This window comes from Heptranchias perlo, chromosome 13 (assembly GCF_035084215.1).
Source record: "Heptranchias perlo isolate sHepPer1 chromosome 13, sHepPer1.hap1, whole genome shotgun sequence".
In the NCBI taxonomy this organism is placed as follows: Eukaryota; Metazoa; Chordata; class Chondrichthyes; order Hexanchiformes; family Hexanchidae; genus Heptranchias; species Heptranchias perlo.
In genome coordinates this window covers 27655253-27674764 of record NC_090337.1, presented here as the reverse complement: position 1 = coordinate 27674764, position 19512 = coordinate 27655253, and the positions used below count along the sequence as shown (strand labels likewise).

Below are 19512 nucleotides of genomic sequence, written 5' to 3'. Positions count from 1 at the left end.
GATTACAGATTCATTACAGGTACATGACAGATTTATTACAGGTACATTACATTACATCAATTTGAATTTTACATTCTGCCCGAGGGGGTTTTCCCCTGATTGCAGCCCCTCAGTATACAATGGCGGGAAGGCTCTAAACGGTTGCCTTTCCCCACAGAGCCTTTGCGGCGGCCTCACCCGTCCTCGGTGCGTCCCTGAGCACGTAGTCCTGGACCTTGGAATGTGCCAGTCTGCAGCACTCGGTCGAGGACAGCTCCTTGCACTGGAAGACCAGCAAGTTTTGGGTAGACCAAAGGGCGTCTTTCACCGAGTTGATGGTCTTCCAGCAGCAGTTGATGTCCGTCTCTGTGCGCGTCCCTGGGAACAGCCCATAGAGCACAGAGTCCTGTGTCACGGAACTGCTCGGGACGAACCTGGACAGATACCACTGCATCTCTCTCCAGACCTTCTTTGCAAAGGCACATTCCAGAAGGAGATGGATGACGGTCTTGTCTCCACCGCAGCCTCCTCGGGGACAGCGCGCGGTGGCGCTGAGAGTCCGGGAATGCATGAAGGATCTAACGGGAAGGGCCCTTCTTACCACCAGCCAAGCTCGGTCTTGGTGCTTGTTTGATAGCTCTGGCGATGAGGCGTTCTGCCAAATGACATTGACAGTCTGCTCGGGGAACCAACCGACAGGATCCATCATCTCCTTTTCCCACAGGGTCTCGAGGACGTTACGTGCGGACCATTTGCTGATCACCTTGTGGTCAAAAGTGTTTTTTTGTATAAACTTTTCAACGAAGGACAGGTGGGGCGGAACAGGCCAACTGGATAGAGCGTTCCGTGGCAGTGTGGCCAGACCCATCCTTCGCAACACCGGGGACAGGTAGAACCTCAGCACATAGTGACACTTTGTTTCTGCGTACCGAGGGTCCACGCAAAGCTTGATGCAGCCGCACACGAAAGTGGCCATCAGGATGAGGGCCACGTTAGACACGCCTTTCCCTCTTTCTCCGGAGATTTGTACATCGTGTCCCTGCGGACACGGTCCATTTTTGATCTCCAGATAAAGTGGAAGATGGCTCGGGTGACTGTCGCGGTGCAGGAGCGAGGTATGGGCCAGACCTGTGCCACGTACAGCAACACCGAGAACACCTCACACCTGATGACCAGGTTCTTGTCCACGATTGAGAGGGATCGTCGATCCCACAGTCCCAGTTTCTGCTTCACCTTAGAAATACGCTCCTTCCAGTTCTCGGTGCATGCCCCGGCCTCCCCGAACCAGATCCCCAGTACCTTCACGTAATCCGACCTGATGATGAAGGGGACAAAGGATCGGTCGGTCCAGTTCCCAAAGAACATGGCCTCGCTCTTGGTACGATTTACCCTGGCCCCCGATGCCAGTTCGAACTGGTCGCAGATGCTCATCAATCTGCGGACCGACAGCTGATCCAAGCAAAAGACGGCGACGTCGTCCATGTACAGGGAGGCGTTGACCTAAGTGCCTCCGCTGCCTGGGATCGTCACCCCTCTTATGCCGCATCCCTCCTGATGGACTCGGCAAAGGGTTCGATGCAGAACACGAACAAGACGGAGGAGAGAGGACAGCCCTGCCTGACTCCAGATTTGATCGGAAATTTGTATTTGCTCAGTAGATATGAACTAAACAAGCCACAGAAAGTTAGGGCTGGTCTGAAGTGACACAAGGAGCCTGTCTTAGAGGCATTTAAGGTCTGCCCATATTTAATTAATTGGATTCAGACAAAGGGAGCTTTTTAGTTGTCATAGATGCTAAGTGTTAATTATTTCCAATCAACTTCTCACCATGAAAATTAACTATTACTAGTGTGTTGTCTCATTCCTTCAGCTTTTAATTCTTGTTAGAGATCTTAAAAATGTAAAACTTAAATTTTTTTTATACTTTTCCTTTCTGTCTCTTTTTTCTCTCTCTCTAAATCCAATCTTTCTTTCCCTCTCTTTATTTCTCTTTCTGTGCCTGATTTGACGTTGAATTCACCCATTCTAATCTACACTTCTTTCTCAGTCCTTGAGCTGATAATTTCACAATCCTTCGATCTGATTGGTTATGGAGATACACAGTACTTGTCCCGTTCACTCAGGCCCCAGATGCCCTGTTTCCCTCCCTGCGCAGTTATCAGCTCGCACTTTCAGCAACTTGCCGTCCAAAAAATTTTAAAACCTGAACGTGCAAGGGCAAGTCTAAATGACGACAGATGCCCTTAGGTGCCTGCCACATCGTTTATAGGTGTATCAGGGAAGCCTACGCATATAAATGCTTTAAATTGCAAGCAGTTTTCAAAGTGCTGTTCCACCTATTATGTGGACATTATTCTTAGATAAGGGAATGACTCACAGTCATCCAAAGTGTTTTTTAAAATTTGTTCATGGGATGTGGGCGTCGCTGGCAAGGCCAGCATTTATTGCCCATCTCTAATTGCCCTTGAGAAGGTGGTGGTGAGCCACCTTCTTGAACCGCTGCAGTCCGTGTGGTGAAGGTTCTCCCACAGTGCTGTTAGGTAGGGAGTTCCAGGATTTTGACCCAGGGACGATAACGGAACGGCGATATATTTCCAAGTTGGGATGTTGTGTGACTTGGAGGGCAATGTGCAGGTGATGTTGTTCCCATGTGCCTGCTGCCCTTGTCCTTCTAGGTGGTAGAGGTCGCGGGTTTGGGAGGTGCTGTCGAAGAAGCCTTGGCGAGTTGCTGCAGTGCATCCTGTGGATGGTACACACTGCAGCCACAGTGCGCCAGTGGTGAAAGGCGTGAATGTCTGGAGTGGTGGATGGGGTGCCAATCAAGCGGGCTGCTTTGTCCTGGATGGTGTTGAGTTTCTTGAGTGTTGTTGGAGCTGCACTCATCCAAGCAAGTGGGGAGTATTCCATCACACTCCTGACATGTGCCTTGTAGATGGTGGAAAGGCTTTGGGGAGTCAGGAGGTGAGTCACTTGCCACAGAATACCCAGCCTCTGACCTGCTCTTGTAGCCACAGTATTTATGTGGCTGGTCCAGTTAAGTTTCTGGTCAGTGGTGACCCCCAGGATGTTGATGGTGGGGGATTCGGTGATGGTAATGCCGTTGAATGTCAAGGGGAGGTGGTTAGACTCTCTCTTGTTGGAGATGGTCATTGCCTGGCACTTGTCTGGCGCGAATGTTACTTGCCACTTATCAGCCCAAGCCTGGATGTTGTCCAGGTCTTCCTGCATGCGGGCACTGAAGGCTTCATTATCTGAGGGGTTGCGAATGGAACTGAACACTGTGCAATCGTCAGCGAACATCCCCATTACTGACCTTATGATGGAGGGAAGGTCATTGATGAAGCAGCTGAAGATGGTTGGGCCTAGGACACTGCCCTGAGGAACTCCTCAACAATGTCCTGGGGCTGAGATGATTGGCCTCCAACAACCACTACCATCTTCCTTTGTGCTAGGTACGACTCCAGCCACTGGAGAGTTTTCCCCCTGATTCCCATTGACTTCAGTTTTACTAGGGCTCCTTGGTGCTACACTCAGTCAAATGCTGCCTGATGTCAAGGTCAGTCACTCTCACCACACCTCTGGAATTCAGCTCTTTTGTCCATGTTTGGACCAAGGCTGAAATGAGGTCCGACGTCGAGTGGCCCTGGCAGAACCCAAACTGAGCATCGGTGAGCAGGTTATTGGTGAGTAAGTGCCGCTTGATAGCACTGTCGACGACACCTTCCATCACTTTGCTGATGATTGAGAGTGGACTGATGGGGCGGTAATTGGCTGGATTGGATTTGTCCTGCTTTTTGTGGACAGTACATACCTGGGCAATTTTCCACATTGTCGGGTAGATGCCAGTGTTGTAGCTGTACTGGAACAGTTTGGCTAGAGGTGCGGCTAGTTCTGGAGCACAAGTCTTCAGCACTACAGCCAGGATGTTGTCGGGGCCCATAGGCTTTGTTGTATCCAGTGCACTTAGCTGTTTCTTGATATCACATGGAGTGAATCGAATTGGCTGAAGACTGGCTTCTATGATGGTGGGGATATCGGGAGGAGGCCGAGATGGATCATCTACTCGGCACTTCTGGCTGAAGATGGTTGCAAAGGCTTCAGTCTTGTCTTTTGCACTTACGTGCTAGACTCTGCCATCATTGAGAATGGAGATTTATTACAGAGCCCCCTCCTCCCGTTAGTTGATAATTGTCCACCACCATTAACGACTGGATGTGGCAGGACTGCAGAGCTTTGATCTGATCCGTTGGTTGTGGAATCACTTAGCTCTGTCTATAACAATGTTGCTTCCGCTGTTTAGCATGCATGTAGTCCTGAGTTGTAGCTTCAGCAGGTTGGCACCTCATTTTTAGGTACGCCTGGTGCTGCTCCTGGCATACTTTTCTACACTCCTCATTGAACCAGGGTTGATCCCCTGGCTTGTTGGTAATGGTTGAGTGAGCAATACGCCAGGCCATGAGGTTACAGATTGTGCTGGAATACAATTCTGCTGCTGCTGATGGCCCACAGCCCCGCAAGGATATCCAGTTTCGAGCAGCTAGATCTGTTCTGAATCTATCCCATTTAGCACGGTGGTAGTGCCACACAACACGTTGGATGGTGCCATCAGTGTGAAGACGGGACTTCGTCTCCACAAGGACTGTGCAGTGGTCACTCCTACCAATACTGTCATGGACAGACGCGTTTGCGACAGGTAGATTGGTGAGGACTAGGTCAAGTAAGTTTTTCCATCGTGTTGGTTCGCTCACCACCTGCCGCAGGCCCAGTCTGGCGGCTGTTTCCTGCAGGACTCGGCCAGCTCGGTCAGTAATGGTGCTACCGAGCCACTCTTGGTGATGGACATTGAAATCCTCCACCCAGAGTACATTCTGTGCCCTTGCTACCCTCAGTGCTTCCTCCAAGTGGTGCTCAACATGGAGGAGGACTGATTCATCAGCTGAGGGAGGGCGGTAGGTGATAATCAGCAGGAGGTTTCCTTGCCCATGTTTGACCTGATACCATGAGATTTCATGGGGTCCGGAGTCAATGTTGAAGACTCCCAGGGCCACTCCCTGCTGACTGTATATCACTGTACCGCCACCTTTGGTTGGTCTGTCCTGCCGGTGGGACAGGACAGACCCAGGGATGGTGATAGAAGAGTCTGGGACGTTGACTATAAGGTATAATTCCATGATTATGACTATGTCAGGCTGTCTCTTGACTAGTCTGTGGGACAGCTCTCCTAATTTTGGCACAAGTCCCCAGATGTTAGTGAGGAGGACTTTGCAGGGTTGACTGGGCTTGGTTTGCCTTTGTCGTGTCCGGTGCCTAGTGGTCCAATGCCTAGTGGTCTGTCCAGTTTTATTCTTATTATGAATTTTCGTAGCAAGATTGTACAACTGAGTGGCTTGTTAGGCCATTTCAGAGGGCGATTAAGAATCAACCACATTGCTGTGCGTCTGGAGTCACATTTAGGCCATACCGGGTAAGGACAGCAGATTTCCTTCCCTAAAGGACATTAGTGAACCAGATGGGTTTTTACGACAATCCGGTAGTTTCATGGCCACCATTACTGATACTAGTTTTTTTCATTCCAGATTTTATTTCATTAATTGAATTTAAATTCCCCAGCTGCTGTGGTGGATTTGAACTCATGACTCTGGATTATTGGTCCAGGCCTCTGGATTACTAGTCCAGTAACATAACCACTTTGAGACAGGCTAAATTGTTCCCAGGAAGAGGCCAGGCCATTCAATTCAAATACAAGTATCCACAAGTCTTTTTAAGTGTAAGTTTGATTGGCAGATCTGCTTGAGTTTAGGAGATGCACTTTTATTTTCCTTTGTTCCTGTCAATTTTCAAAGGATTTTGAAAGTATATCTTGGGCTGACTCACTCTGATACAGCATTTCTTCTGAAGCCATGAGAAATAGATAGAAGATTCCATGGAAGGTTATCAGTGAACCATCACATAAGGGTAAGAGTAATGTGCTTCATTGAGTGTTAGCATAGGAAATGCGACTGTTTAATATTTTACTCCATTCTAAGGCGAAATAGCAAAGATTGTACAAGGAGGAATAGTAGAGAAGATAAGAACATAAGAGATAGGAGCAGGAGTAGGCCATTTGGCCCTTTGAGCCTGCTCCGCCATTCAGTGAGATCACGGCTGATCTGATTCTGGCCTCAACTCCACTTTCCCACCTGTTCCCCATATCCTTTGATTCTTTGCTGATCAAAAATTTGTCTAACTCAGCCTTGGACATAGTCAATGACTCAGCCTCCACTCCTCTTTGAGGCAAAGAATTCCAAAGGTTTACAACCCTCTGAGAGAAGAAATTTCTCCTCATCTGGCATATATGTTCCAAAAACACAACAGATGTAAGTCATAGCATTTTGATTTATCATAGAATCATAGTACCATAGTAGGTACAGCAAAGGAGGAGGCCATTCGGCCCATCGTGTCTGTGCCGGCTCTTTGAAAGAGCTATCCATTCCCCAGCTCTTTCCCATAGCCCTGTAAATATATTCCCTTCAAGTAATTATCCATTTCCCTTTTGAAAGTTACTATTCAATCTGCTCCCACCACCCTTTCAGGCAGTGCATTCCAGATCGTTATAACTCGCTGTGTAAAAAAATGTTTCCTCGTGTCGCCTCTGGTTCTTTTGCCAATCACCTTAAATCTGTGTTCTCTGGTTACCGACTTTTCTGCCACTGGAGATAGTTCCTCCTTATTTACTGTATCAAGACCATTGATGATTTTGAACCTGTCTATCAAATCTCCCCTTAACCTTCTCTGTTCTAAGGAAAACAACCCCAGCTTCTCCAATCTCTCCACGTAACTGAAGTCCCTCATCCCTGGCACCATTCTAGTAAATCTCTTCTGCACCCTCTCTAAGGCTTTGACATCCTTCCTAAAGTGTGGTGCCCAGAATTGAACACAATACTCCAACTGAGGTCTAACCAGTGTTTTATAAAGGTTAACATAACTTCCTTGCTTTTGTACTCTATGCTTCTATTTATAAAGCCCAGGATCCCATAAGCTTTTTTACCAGCCTTCTCAATTTGTCCTGCCACCTTCAAAGATTTGTGTATGTGCACCCCCAGGTCACTCTGTTCCTGTACCCCCTTTAAAATTGTACCATTTAGTTTATAATGCCTCTCTCCATTCTTCCTACCAAAATGCATCACTTCGCACTTCTGTGTGTTAAATTTCATCTGCCGTGTGACTGCTCATTTCACCAGTCTGTCTATGTCCTCCTTAAGTCTGTTACTATCCTCCACTTTGTTTACTACATTTCCGAGTTTCGTGTCATCTGCAGACTTTGAAATTATACCCTCTATACCCAAGTCCAGGTCATTAATATATATCAAAAATAGCAGTGGTCCTAATACTGACCCCTGGGGAAGACCACTATATGCTTCCCTTCAGTCTGAAAATCAACTGTTCACCACTACTCTCTGCTTTCTGTCCCCTAGCCAATTTTGTATCCACACTGCCATGGGCTTTAATTTTGCTAACAAATCTATTATGTGGTACTTTATCAAATGCCTTTTGAAAGTCCATATACACAACATCAACCGTACTACCCTCATCAACCCTTTCCGTTACTTCATCAAAGAACGGAGATCAATCAATATATTCTGTTCACCTATCAGTTGTTTCTATTTCAAAAGATTTATGTACTAGGTGAGAGATAGAATTAGAAAATTAAACTGAAAAAAAATATTTTTTAAAGACCAGAGGATCTTTCTACCTTTCCCAGCACTTACCAGGAGCAGTGTAGGGAAGAAAATTAGTGCTGGGTTTCCTGCTAGCCGTCATTGCCATGGTGAGGTTGAATGTCAAGTGCAATTGGAGGTGCTCTGTTGGATGCTGAGAAGATCCTGAGAGGAAGTCCCAATGCTGCTTAGGCCTTAAAGGCAACAGCACTGTTAAAGGGGCAGATCAAATTGAAGCCCCGTTAGACATCCAGTAGATCTTTGTATATAAAGGTTCTGTCTCCTGTGAATGAGTTTGTGCCACTATGTCATGACTGGGGTGGCAGCAGCATTCCAAGCAGCAATCCAGGTGCCCCTGCAAACATTATCCGATTTAAAATAAACATGTTAGGCATTCGACCACTAATATCACCAACAATAATTTTTAGGCTAAAATGTCTACAGATCATCTGGGCCAGATTTTTTTTTGTAATCTTCATAAATTACATCTATTTTGCAAAATGCTACACAATTGAAAATTAATTAAGTTTTGCCTCAGTGACACCCCCCCCCCTCCCCTACAAGAAAATCCCACCATTTGGGAGGGAAGTGTAGGCCCACTCCTCACCCCCTTCTGAGAGGAAAATCCTTGTTAAGGAAAAGGAAGAAGAGTGAAATTTCACAGCTGTCCCGCTAAGATGAAAATGCAGGCCTGGTGTAGAAAGATGGGCCTTCCCCCTCTGTATCTTTGAGAGAGCTTGCCAGCTTTCCCCACCCTGCTGAAGTAGTTTCTCTGCCTTTGCTGCTTCTATTCCTGGTACCTTTTGCTATTCCCCCTTTCTTCCATCCCCTGCTCTTCCCTCATCCCCTTTCTCCGTCTACTCTCCCCATCCAACGTCCCACATTCCATCCTCGCCTCTCCCCATCTCTCCCCCTCCCCCTCTTCCCCTACCCTTCTAGTCACTGTCATCAAACAGATCAAAACATATAATGCACGTTTATGCACAATGGCTATTAGTTCATTGAAAAAAAGGATGTTAATGGTGAGGAATTGGAGTTCTGTCACAATTCGATTCATAAGAAAGTTTATATGTTCTTAATATCTATCTATGAGATGTGATTGGTCACTTTTAATTTTCTGTTGCTGTAGGCTTGGTGTCTGTGGGAGGGATAGAATCTGCATTCTTTAGGTGTGGCTAGAAATTGCTTTGTGGAAAAAACAGGTCCACAGACGATGCAATGATATATGGCTACTATGACACTAGTTGGTCTTGATTTGTAAGGATTTTTCAAATTGCAAAGCCATTAGTTTTCTTTCACCAGAAACACTATTTGCAGAGTTATCAGTCTATTGAATCTGATTGATATTAGCTTGTCACCTTGGTTGGCTGGAAATAGGTTTCTGAGGGAGAGCCCTTTGCTTTGACGTCTACTTGATGGATGGCTTGGTAGTTGGAAACGACTGACTCTGAAGGAAAAATAGGACAACTTTCCCTGCTTCATCATTTCTTCAAGATAGAGACAACTACCTAAAGACTACGTGACAGTTAGACTAAAACCTCATGTGTAATGTTTTGAACTCTGGTCCAGGTTCAGTATTACTAAGAGAGTTAGCAAAGTGTCATATCTTTGTTTTCTCTATGGGGTATAAATTAAAAATTCTTTAAGCAAGGAGGATTTTTTGTATTGACTTTATACTACTAATTAATTTTACTTTTAATAAAATCTGATTCGTATTTTATAGTCTAAGTCACACAGTCTGATAGAATGTTTATTCTTCCGCTATCTAAAGAATACAAGTGGGCTCATGTCAATCTCAGAAATCAATTCCAGTAACAAGGATTTCTGTTCAATTTACATTGTTGGTTCACAAGGAACAGAGACTCACTATGGGGGTGTCTTTGGCACCGAGTTCAAGAGAATTATCTGAGTAAAGCCTAAAAGCCTAATACTAGGCTTGAATTTGAAATAAGTTCCTAGAAAGCAGCAGTTACTACCGTTAAAAATCTGCTGGTCTCTGAAAATATTTAATATCCATTCACCAATCAATAAGATCAGTAGATTTTTGTGAACTGTGCACTAATATGTTATACATTGCCTAAATTATATCTTGGGGTGAGTTTGATGATTTTAATTTATATGATGGTGTTGGATTATGATATAAAATGTTACAATTGGGTTTCATTGATAATTGAATTGGTGTTATGAAAAGTCAAATGTAAAAGAACAGTGACTAGAATTTCAGTCCATTGCCTTCATATATAACTATAATCTGTTAGTGATGTACAAATGATAAAACTGAAATTTAATGCCATTCATCTACTTCTCAGGCACATCATGAATGAACTGATTGAAACAGAACGTATCTATGTAGAAGAGCTTCTGACCATCATTGAGGTAGGGAAAGTGTGCAATTCAAAATTCTGAAAAAGTTTGGTCATTTATATTTTAAGACTTTTATCTCACTATTTTTTTTGGAAACATATATACCACTGTGGTGCAGCTTAGTATAGCAGAATTTGAACTAGATTTCCCTATCAGTAGAAAAAAATAAGTTACTGCTGGTAGGAAATCTGCTTAGTAACTGCTTAGCGTCTTTGACACATAACAACAACTGCCAAATTAAAATATTCAAATGGTGTTTTGGCTATGAATGTGGTCACTACCAGTGGCAAAGAGAAAGTAGAAATTTCATCTGAGCAGTAACTATGGACCAGCTTTTATCACTTAAAACTTCTGGATTGTGCACCCCTCAAATACTGTTTAAATGCTCGGAGGTGGTTGTGCCCTATGCATTCATTTTTTGAAAAACAAAATAGCATGTTTATTACCATTAATAGTTGGCTATTGCTTCAGTAATCTATAAATATGAGAAATTGAAAGAGATCATAATTGTCATTTTCTTCGAAATTACCCTAGTCCACTTTTAAGCTATAAATCATTTCCATCTGCATTAATGGGGTAGGAAAATTGTTTTATCTGAGGGTGGAGGGGGAGCTGCAGGTCAGTACTTCAGTGCACTGCTGGTTTCTCAGCTTTACTCTGCTGCTGTGTTGGGTTCTGGACAGAAATGCACTTTTTCCTGGGCCAAAGTCCGTTTCTCCCCTAGCCTCTGGACTTTATAGACACCACCACTTTCTAAGGAGATCTGTATTCTCTGCTGGACTGCCTTTGATCTGGTACCCGGTCTGCTCCTCCGTCCTCAGTTTTCTGCTTCTCTGCTCAGAATCTTTCACTCTATGCTGAGCTAGTACTGATCTGATTTGATCCTACTGGTTCCCCATCTTACTCTGGATTCTGTTCCATTCCTGCCAAATGACCTTTGCTTTGCTGATTTCTGCTTGCTTCTTGTGACCACAGACTCCATTCATCCCTCCGAATTCCTCCGTTACCCTTCTCTGGACTGAGTTGGACTAGCTCCTCAAGCTCTTACTGTTGCTGCCAATCTTATTTTCTCCTCATCTCCCTATAGCTGTTCTGCAGACCAGCTCCCTCCTTGGCACTGATCTTGTATTTATATTTCACAATTCCTGGTTTCCTGAGCTTCACTGCTCTCGAACGTTGGATTTCACTCCCACTGCTCCTTGCTGCTTTGCTGGTATAAAGCTGCAGCTGTGCATTACTAACTCTGAAGGGCCACACTTTTCTGATCATGCCAGATCCCATCTGATCTCAAAAGCTTAGCAGATTATTACTTGGATGGGAGACTGCCTGAGTAGTCTTTATGGCGGAGGAGTGGGCTGGATGTCGCCGAGGACATTAGCAGATCAGATGTCCTGGCGCTACGTCCGGTACGCGGCCAAAGTCATCCAGGCGCTAAAATCTCACTCGGCCCTGACTTCACTAGGTGTGTTGAGGAAGCTCAGGCGTGTGGAGCGATCCAGTCCGAACTGACCTCCATTCAGACAGAATTTTTCATTGACGCCAGGCCCCGAAACTTCCCTTGGGAGCCCGCGCCTCACAACTTGAGCAGTCTCTCAGAAATTCCCTCCGTGCCATTCCACTCTGCACAGAGGGGTTTCCTGTACAGGCTGCTCCTGCACACCCTCCACTTCATCACCCTTATCTCCCATCTGTACACGTCTTGGTACACCATCTTGCCGTCTGGCGGAGGACTCTTTACACGGGAGTCCTCCCATGCACGATTGGGGATATGGGGTGGAGAGTGTTGAACGGGGGGTGCCCACTAACAGGCTGCTAAGGTTGCCTGTAATTTCTGCGGCCTGGACGAGTCCGTTTTCCATATTTATACAGAATGTGAGAGATTGCATCCCCTGTTTCAATATTTGAAGGGACTGTTCCTCAAGTTTTGGTTGCACTTTAGTGCAACCCTCCTGATCTTCGGCCACCCAGTGAGGAGGGGGGGCGGGCAAGTCGCGAATCTCCATCTACAGGTCCAGGCTAGACGCGACCCACGGGGGCAGTTCCTCCAGCTGGCTGCCTCTCTTCCACGGCATTCTCCGCACCCGGGTGGCCCTAGAGTAGGAGCACATAGTGTCTGCCGGCACACTTGACGCTTTCTGTGACCAGTAGGCACCGCAGGGACTGGAGTGCATAATAGACGCGGACAATAAAATTATTATTTAATTGGTTTTAATAATTGATCTGTCAAGGTGATATGGGTTGCCCCAGTGTCATCAATGAAAGGGACATGTTTATACCTACACCCCCCACCCAACCCCTGGAGGGATTAGAAAACAAAGTTGAGAATTTTAAAATCATAGGCGTTTTGACCGGGACTGGGAGCCAATGAAGGTCAGCGAGCACAGGTATGATGGATGAACAGAACTTGGTGCGAATTAGGATACAGGCAGCAGAGTTTTGAGTGAGCTCAAGTTTATGGAGGGTGGAAGATGGGAGGCCAGCCAGGAGAGCATTGGAACAGTTGAGTCTAGAGGTAACAAAGGCATGGATGAGGGTATCAGCAGCAGATGAGCTGAGGCGGGGCAAAGACGGACGATGCTACGGAGGAGCAACTAGGCGGTCTCAGTGATGGAGTGGCTACGAGATTGGAAGCTCATCTCAGGGTCAAATAAGACGCCACAGTTGCGAATGGTCTGGTTCAGCCTCAGACAGTGGCCAGGGAGAGGGATGGAGTCGGTGGCTAGGGAACAGAGTTTGTGACGCAGACCGAAGACAATGGCTTCGGTCTTCCCAATATTTAGTTGGAGGAAATTTTTGTGACAAATCAGACAGTGGAGGGGTAGAGCTGGGTGTCGTCAGCATAAATGTGGGACCTGATATTGTGTTTTCGGATGATGTCGCTGAGGGGCAGCATGTAGATGAGAAATAGGAGGGGACCAAGGATAGACCCTTGGGAGACTCCAGAGGTAACTGCAGGAGCTGGAAGGGAAGCCGTTGCAGCTGATTCTCTGGCTATAACTGGATAGATAAGAATAGAACCAGGTGAGCGCAATGCCACCCAGCTGGACAACGGAAGAGAGGCATTGAAGGAGGATTTAAAACGTAGTCAAGCCTGGGACAGTGGCAGGAGACTAGGGGTAGGGATTTGGGGGGGGCAGAGTACCCAGGAGGGGAGAAATAAAAGGAGGTATGTTGATAGATGAGAGGGGCCTAGGAGGGGTAAAGAGAAATGAAGAAAAAAGAATGAAAAAAGGGGGAATTGGAAGTGATGGGCTCGGGTCCAGAGCAGCAGCCAAAATGTACACGCAAATGGACACAGGGAACTCAAGTTACCTAGGCATGGTTACATAGCAAGATTAGGATAGGTATATCCTGGTAATAAACGGGGAAAAGAGAGGCAACAAAGCCATCTCCGAATACTTCCTTGTATCCCTCACCAACCACACCCCCCTTCCCCTTCCAACTCCACTTCCTTCTGCATCCGTCCTTGGAAAAAAACTCTTCCCCCAGTCACTTACAACTATAAACTCTCAACTGGCTAGCCTTTAGCCCTCTGTTCACCACAATATTTCTCCAGCTGTTGATCTGCTCAACCATTCCCTCACCTTCACCTTTGTTCCCAGTAAAACTCTTACTCTCGCCCAACCTGATTGTTCGCCCTGGCATTGCTCCTTCAAGGCCAAGGGGTGCAGACTTGAGCATACTTGTTGCACAACTGGTTTAACCATACATCGCCAGATCTGGCTGGACCACATCAATTGGGCCATGATCTCCTCTGCTAAAACCACTTACTACTCCAGGTTCATCCTGGAAAGCAAAGATAACCCCTAGCTCCTTTTCTCCACTACCAAACTTCTTTCAATTATGATCCAGAATGCTTGATATTGTAACAAAGTGAATGAGGGCCGGTATGTCAGCTGCAGGCTGATGAAGGTATTGCCCCTTTAAGAACGTCCGTCTGTCCGTCCGTCCATCCATCCGTCCATGTTGATAAGGCGGGTAAGAAAACATTTGGGATACTTGGCTTTGTAAATAGGGGCACTGAGTACAAAAACAAGGAAGTCATGCTAAATCTTTACAAATTACTGGTTACGCCTCAGCTGGAGTATTGTGTATAATTCTGGGCACCACACTTTAGGAAGGATGTCGAGGCCTTGGAGAGAGTACAGAGGAGTTTTACCAACATTATGCTCCGCACGAGCCTTCACCCACCCTTGTTCATCTAACCCCATCGACATATCCTTCTATTCCTTTCTCTTTCATGTGTTTATCTAGCTTCTCCTTAAATGCATTAATGCCAGTTACCTCAACTATTCATTGTGATAGCGAGTTCCATATTCTAACCACTCTCTGGATAAAGAAGTTTCCCCTGAACTCTCTATTGGATTTAAGACTTCTCAGTCTTCTCTTTTCTAGAGAAAAGAGCCCCAGCCTGTTCAATCTTTCCCAATAGGTATAGCCTCTCAGTTCAGGTATCATCCTAGTAAATCTTTTTTGCACCTTCTCCAGTGCCTCCATATCCTTTCTATAATGTGGAGACCAGAACTGTTCACAGTGGTAGAGGTATTCAAAATTATGAGGGGCTTTGATGGAGTAAGTAAGGAGAGTGTCAGGGGTATGGTAGCATAATGGTTATGTTACTGGACTAGTACTCCAAAGGCCCGGACTAATATTCACAAGTTATGAGTTCAAATCCTGCTATAGTAGCTGGGGAATTTAAATTCAATTAATTAAATTAAATTTGGAATTAAAAAAATCAGTAATGATGGCCGTGAAACTACCGGATTGTCGTAAAAACCCATCTGGTTCACTAATGCCTTTAGGGAAGGAAACCTGCTGTCCTTACCCGGTCTGGCCTATTTGTGACTCCAAACCAACAGCAATGTGGTTGATTCTTAATTGCCCTCTGAAATGGCCTAACAAACCACTCAGTTGTAAAATCTCGCTTAAAAAAGCTTAAGAATAAAACCGGCCGGGCCACTGGACACGACAAAGGCTAAACCAAGCCCAGTCGACCCTGCAAAGTCCACCTCGCTAACATCTGGGGATTTGTGCCAAAATTGGGACAGCTGTCCCACAGACTAGTCAAGCAGCAGCCTGACAGTAACCATACTCACAGAATCATACCTTACAGCCACCGTCCCAGACTCTTCCATCACCATCCCTGGGTCTGTCCTGCCAGTGGCGGTACAGTGATATACAGTCAGGAGGGAGTAGCCCTGGAAGTCCTCAACATTGACTCTGGATCTCATAGCATCAGGTCAAACATGGGCAAGGAAACCTGCTGCTGATTGCTACCTATCGTCCTCCACTGAGCTGATGAATCAGTCCTCCTCCACATTGAACACCACTTGGATGGAAGCACTGAGGGTAGTCAAGAGCACAGGATGCCCTCTGGGTGGGTGACTTCAATGTCCATCACCAATAGTGGCTTGGTTGTACCACTGCTGACCGAGTCCTGAAGGACATAGCTGCCATACTGGGCCGGCGGCAGGTGGTGAGCGAACTAACACGAAGGAAAAACTTACTTGACCTCGTCGTCACCAATCTACCTGTCGCAGATGCATCTGTCATGACAGTATTGGTCGGAGTGACTACCGCACAGTCCTCGTGGAGATGAAGTCCCGTCTTTGCACTGAGGATACCATCCAACGTGTTGAGTGGCTAATACCACCGTGCTAAATGGGATCGATTCAGAACAGTTCTAGCAGCTCAAAACTGGGCATCCATGAGGCACTGTGGGCCATCAGCAGCAGCAGAATTGTATTCCAGCACAATCTGTAACCTCATGGCCTGGCATATTCCTCACTCTACCATTACCAACAAGCCAGGGGATCAACCCTGGTTCAATGAGGTGTGTAGAAGAGCATGCCAGGAGCAGCACCAGGCGTACCTAAAAATGATGGTGCCAACCTGATGAAGCTACAACTCAGGACTACATGCATGCTAAACAGCTGGAAGCAACATGCTATAGACAGAGCTAAACAATTCCACAACCAACAGATCAGATCAAAGCTCTGCAGTCCTGCCACTTCTAGGTGCATGGTGGTGGACAATTAAACAACGAACAGGAGGAGGAGGCTCTGTAAACATCCCCATCCTCAATGATGGCAGAGTCCAGCACATCAGTGCAAAAGACAAGGCTGAAGCATTTGCAGCCAGAAGTGCCAAGTGGGTGATCCATCTCGGCCTCCTCCCAATATCCCCACCATCACAAAAGCCAGTCTTCAGCCAATTTGATTCACTCCATGTGATATCAAGAAACGGCTAAGTGCACTGGATACAACAAAGGCTATGGGCCCTGACAATATCCCAGCTGTAGTGCTGAAGACTTGTGCTCCAGAACTAGCCGCGCCTCTAGCCAAACTGTTCCAGTACAGCTACAACACTGGCATCTACCCGACAATGTGGAAAACTGCCCAGATATGTCCTGTCCACAAAAAGCAGGACAAATCCAATCTGGCCAATTACCACCCCATCAGTCTACTCTCAATCATCAGCAAAGTGATGGAAGGTGTCGTCGACAGCGCTATCAAGCGGCACTTACTCACCAATAACCTGCTCACCAATGCTCAGTTTGGGTTCCGCCAGGACCACTCGGATCCAGACCCTATTACAGCCTTGGTCCAAACATGGACAAAAGAGCTGAATTCCAGAGGTGAGGTGAGAGTAACTGCCCTTGACATCAAGGCAGCATTTGGCTGAGTGTGGCACCATGGAGCCCTAGTAAAATGGGAATCAGGGGGAAAACTCTCCAGTGGTTGGAGTCATACCTAGCAAAAAGGAAGATGGTAGTGGTTGTTGGAGGCCAATCATCTCAGCCCCAGGACATTGCTGCAGGAGTTCCTTTGGGCAGTGTCCTGGGCCCAACCATCTTCAGCTGCTTCATCAATGATCGTCCCTCCATCAAAAGGTCACAAATGAGGATATTCGTTGATGATTGCACGGTGTTCAGTTCCATTCGCAACCCCTCAGATAATGAAGCAGTCCGTGCCTGCATGCAGCAAGACCTGGACAACGTCTAGGCTTGGGCTGATAAGTGGCAAGTAACATTCACGCCAGACAAGTGCCAGGCAATGACCATCTCCAACAAGAGAGAGTCTAACCACCTCCCCTTGACATTCAGTGGCATTACCATCGCCGAATCCCCCACAATTAACATCCTGGGGGTCACCATTGACCAGAAACTCAACTGGACCAGCCACATAAATACTGTGGCTACAAGAGCAGGTCAGAGGCTGGGTATTCTGCGGCGAGTGACTCACCTCCTGACTCCCCAAAGCCTTTCCACCATCTACAAGGCACAAGTCAGGAGTGTGATGGAATACTCTCCACTTGCTCGACACCATCCAGGACAAAGCAGCCCTCTTGATTGGCACCCCATCCACCACCTTAAACATTCACTCCCTTCACCACCGGAGTGCTGTGGCTGCAGTGTGTACCAACCACAGGGTGCACTGCAGCAACTCGCCAAGGCTTCTTCGACAGCACCTCCCAAACCCGCGACCTCTACCACCTAGAAGGACAAGAGCAGTAGGCACATGGGAACAACATCACCTGAGCGTTCCCCTCCAAATCACGCACCATCCCGACTTGGAAATATATTGCTGTTCCTTCATTGTCACTGGGTCAAAATCCTGGAACTCCTTTCCTAACAGCACAGTGGGAGAACCTTCACCACACAGACTTCAGCAGTTCAAGAAGGCGGCTCACCACCACCTTCTCAAGAGCAATTATGGATGGGCAATAAATGCTGGCCTTGCCAGCGACAACCACATCCTATGAACGAATAAAAAAAAACTGTTTCCTCTGGCAAGTGGGTCAGTAACCCGAAGTGGTAGATTTAAAATAACTCGCAAAAGCACTAGAGGGGAAATTAGGAGAAATGTTTTCACAGAGGGTTAAGATCTGGAACGCACTATCTGAAAGAGTGGTGGAATCAGATTCCATAGGAACTTTCAAAAGGCAATTGGACATTTACTTGAAGAGGACTAATTTGCAAGGAAAAAGCTGGGGTGTGGGACTAAATTGAACAGGTGTTTCAAAGAGCCAGCACAGGAACAAAGTGCTGAATGGCCTCCTTCTGTTCTGTATGAGTCTATAAGTATGGATGGTTCTAGGACTTCTGTTTGTAGGACATAGGAGGCTCCGAGATGGTGGTGCCGTAAAAGTGGTGTCAGAAGTGGGATCCATGTCTTTCTAATAGAGAAAGAAAGAGACCAACCCATAATAGAGGACATGTTTAGAGAACTGGTGCAAGCGACACAAGCTGTGCAAGAGAGGATCACTCAGATCCTTGAGGCCCAGCAGAAGCCCACCCAACTATTATTGAACCAGGCTGCCCAGAGTCAGGTAGAGATTGCTGAATTGAAGCAGCAGCGGGGCCAGATAGAGGATCAGGAATCCTCCATCCAACCTATAAGAGCCAGTCTAGTGCTACAGAAAATGACTGCTGAGGACGACATGGAGGCCTACCTCTTGGCCTTTGAAAGGCATGCCGAGCGGGAGAGGTGGCCACAAGACCAATGGGTGGTATTGTGGCACCCTGCTTGGTGGACGATGCTCAGAAGGCCTACTTTGACCTGGAGCTGCAGGCGGCAGCCAACTACCCACAGTTGAAGGTGGAGATCCTCGCCAGGGTAGGCATCACCTTAACTGTGTAGGCTCAGAGGTTCAATGCCTGGTCTTACCAGGAGGGCAAGGCACCCCGCTCTCAAATGTTTCACTTGATCCATATAGCCAGGCGGTGACTTCAACCTGACAAAAACTCCCCTGCAAGGATCATTGAGTTGCTGCTAATAGATCACTACCTACGAGCTCTTCCACCCCAGATCAGGATGTGGGTAGGTCAAGGGGACCCAGCCAATGTTCAAGAGTTGATCGCGCTGGTTGAAAGACAACTCGCTGCAGAGGAACTGGTCAGATCCCCGAGATTCGCCAGGCCACGAAACCCTGGGCAACTCCCGAGTCCGAAGAATGGGACTGGATCAAAGGCTGATCAAACTCTAGGAGGGCAAGGGGGTGCTGAAGAGTGGAGAAGGGACTTACAGGTGTGGCCAATGTAAATACAAATCTTGGGGTAAACAGGAAACCAGGGAAAATGTACCGGTGTTACTGTTGTGATGAGTGGGGCCATGTAGCGGCATACTGGCTAAACCAGGAGAAGGACATGCAATGCAGCATCGGGGAATCCAGACATGCCAGCAGGGATTTTCCGAGTTGGGTAGTGCAGCTTGTGAACCATGTGGTGGCCATTCACCCCTTCCTGGAAAAAGTAAGGGTTAATGGAAAGGAGGTGATGGCCTTACTGACTTGGGGAGTGCAGTAACCTTGGTTTCCTCGTCCCTAGCATGCCGTTCAGATCTAGACCAGGTGGACAAAATGGGAATAAAGTGAGTACATGGGGACGTGTTCTATTAACCCAGCACCTGGGTCAAGATAGAAGTGAAAGTAAGTGCTTGGGAGGTAAAGGCTGGGGTGGTACCAAAGCTTC

The 19512-nt window shown here is 46.8% G+C and overlaps 1 protein-coding gene across 1 annotated transcript in view; it reads left to right on the top strand.

Annotated features, from left to right (window-relative positions):
- The window catches only part of mcf2l2 (MCF.2 cell line derived transforming sequence-like 2), a 275749-nt gene that overhangs the window by 165733 nt on the left and 90504 nt on the right, over nucleotides 1-19512 (top strand). The window contains exon 16 of the mRNA XM_067995223.1: nucleotides 9986-10052. Coding sequence (XP_067851324.1) covers nucleotides 9986-10052 — 67 coding nt within the window. The remainder of the gene's footprint in view (nucleotides 1-9985; nucleotides 10053-19512) is intronic.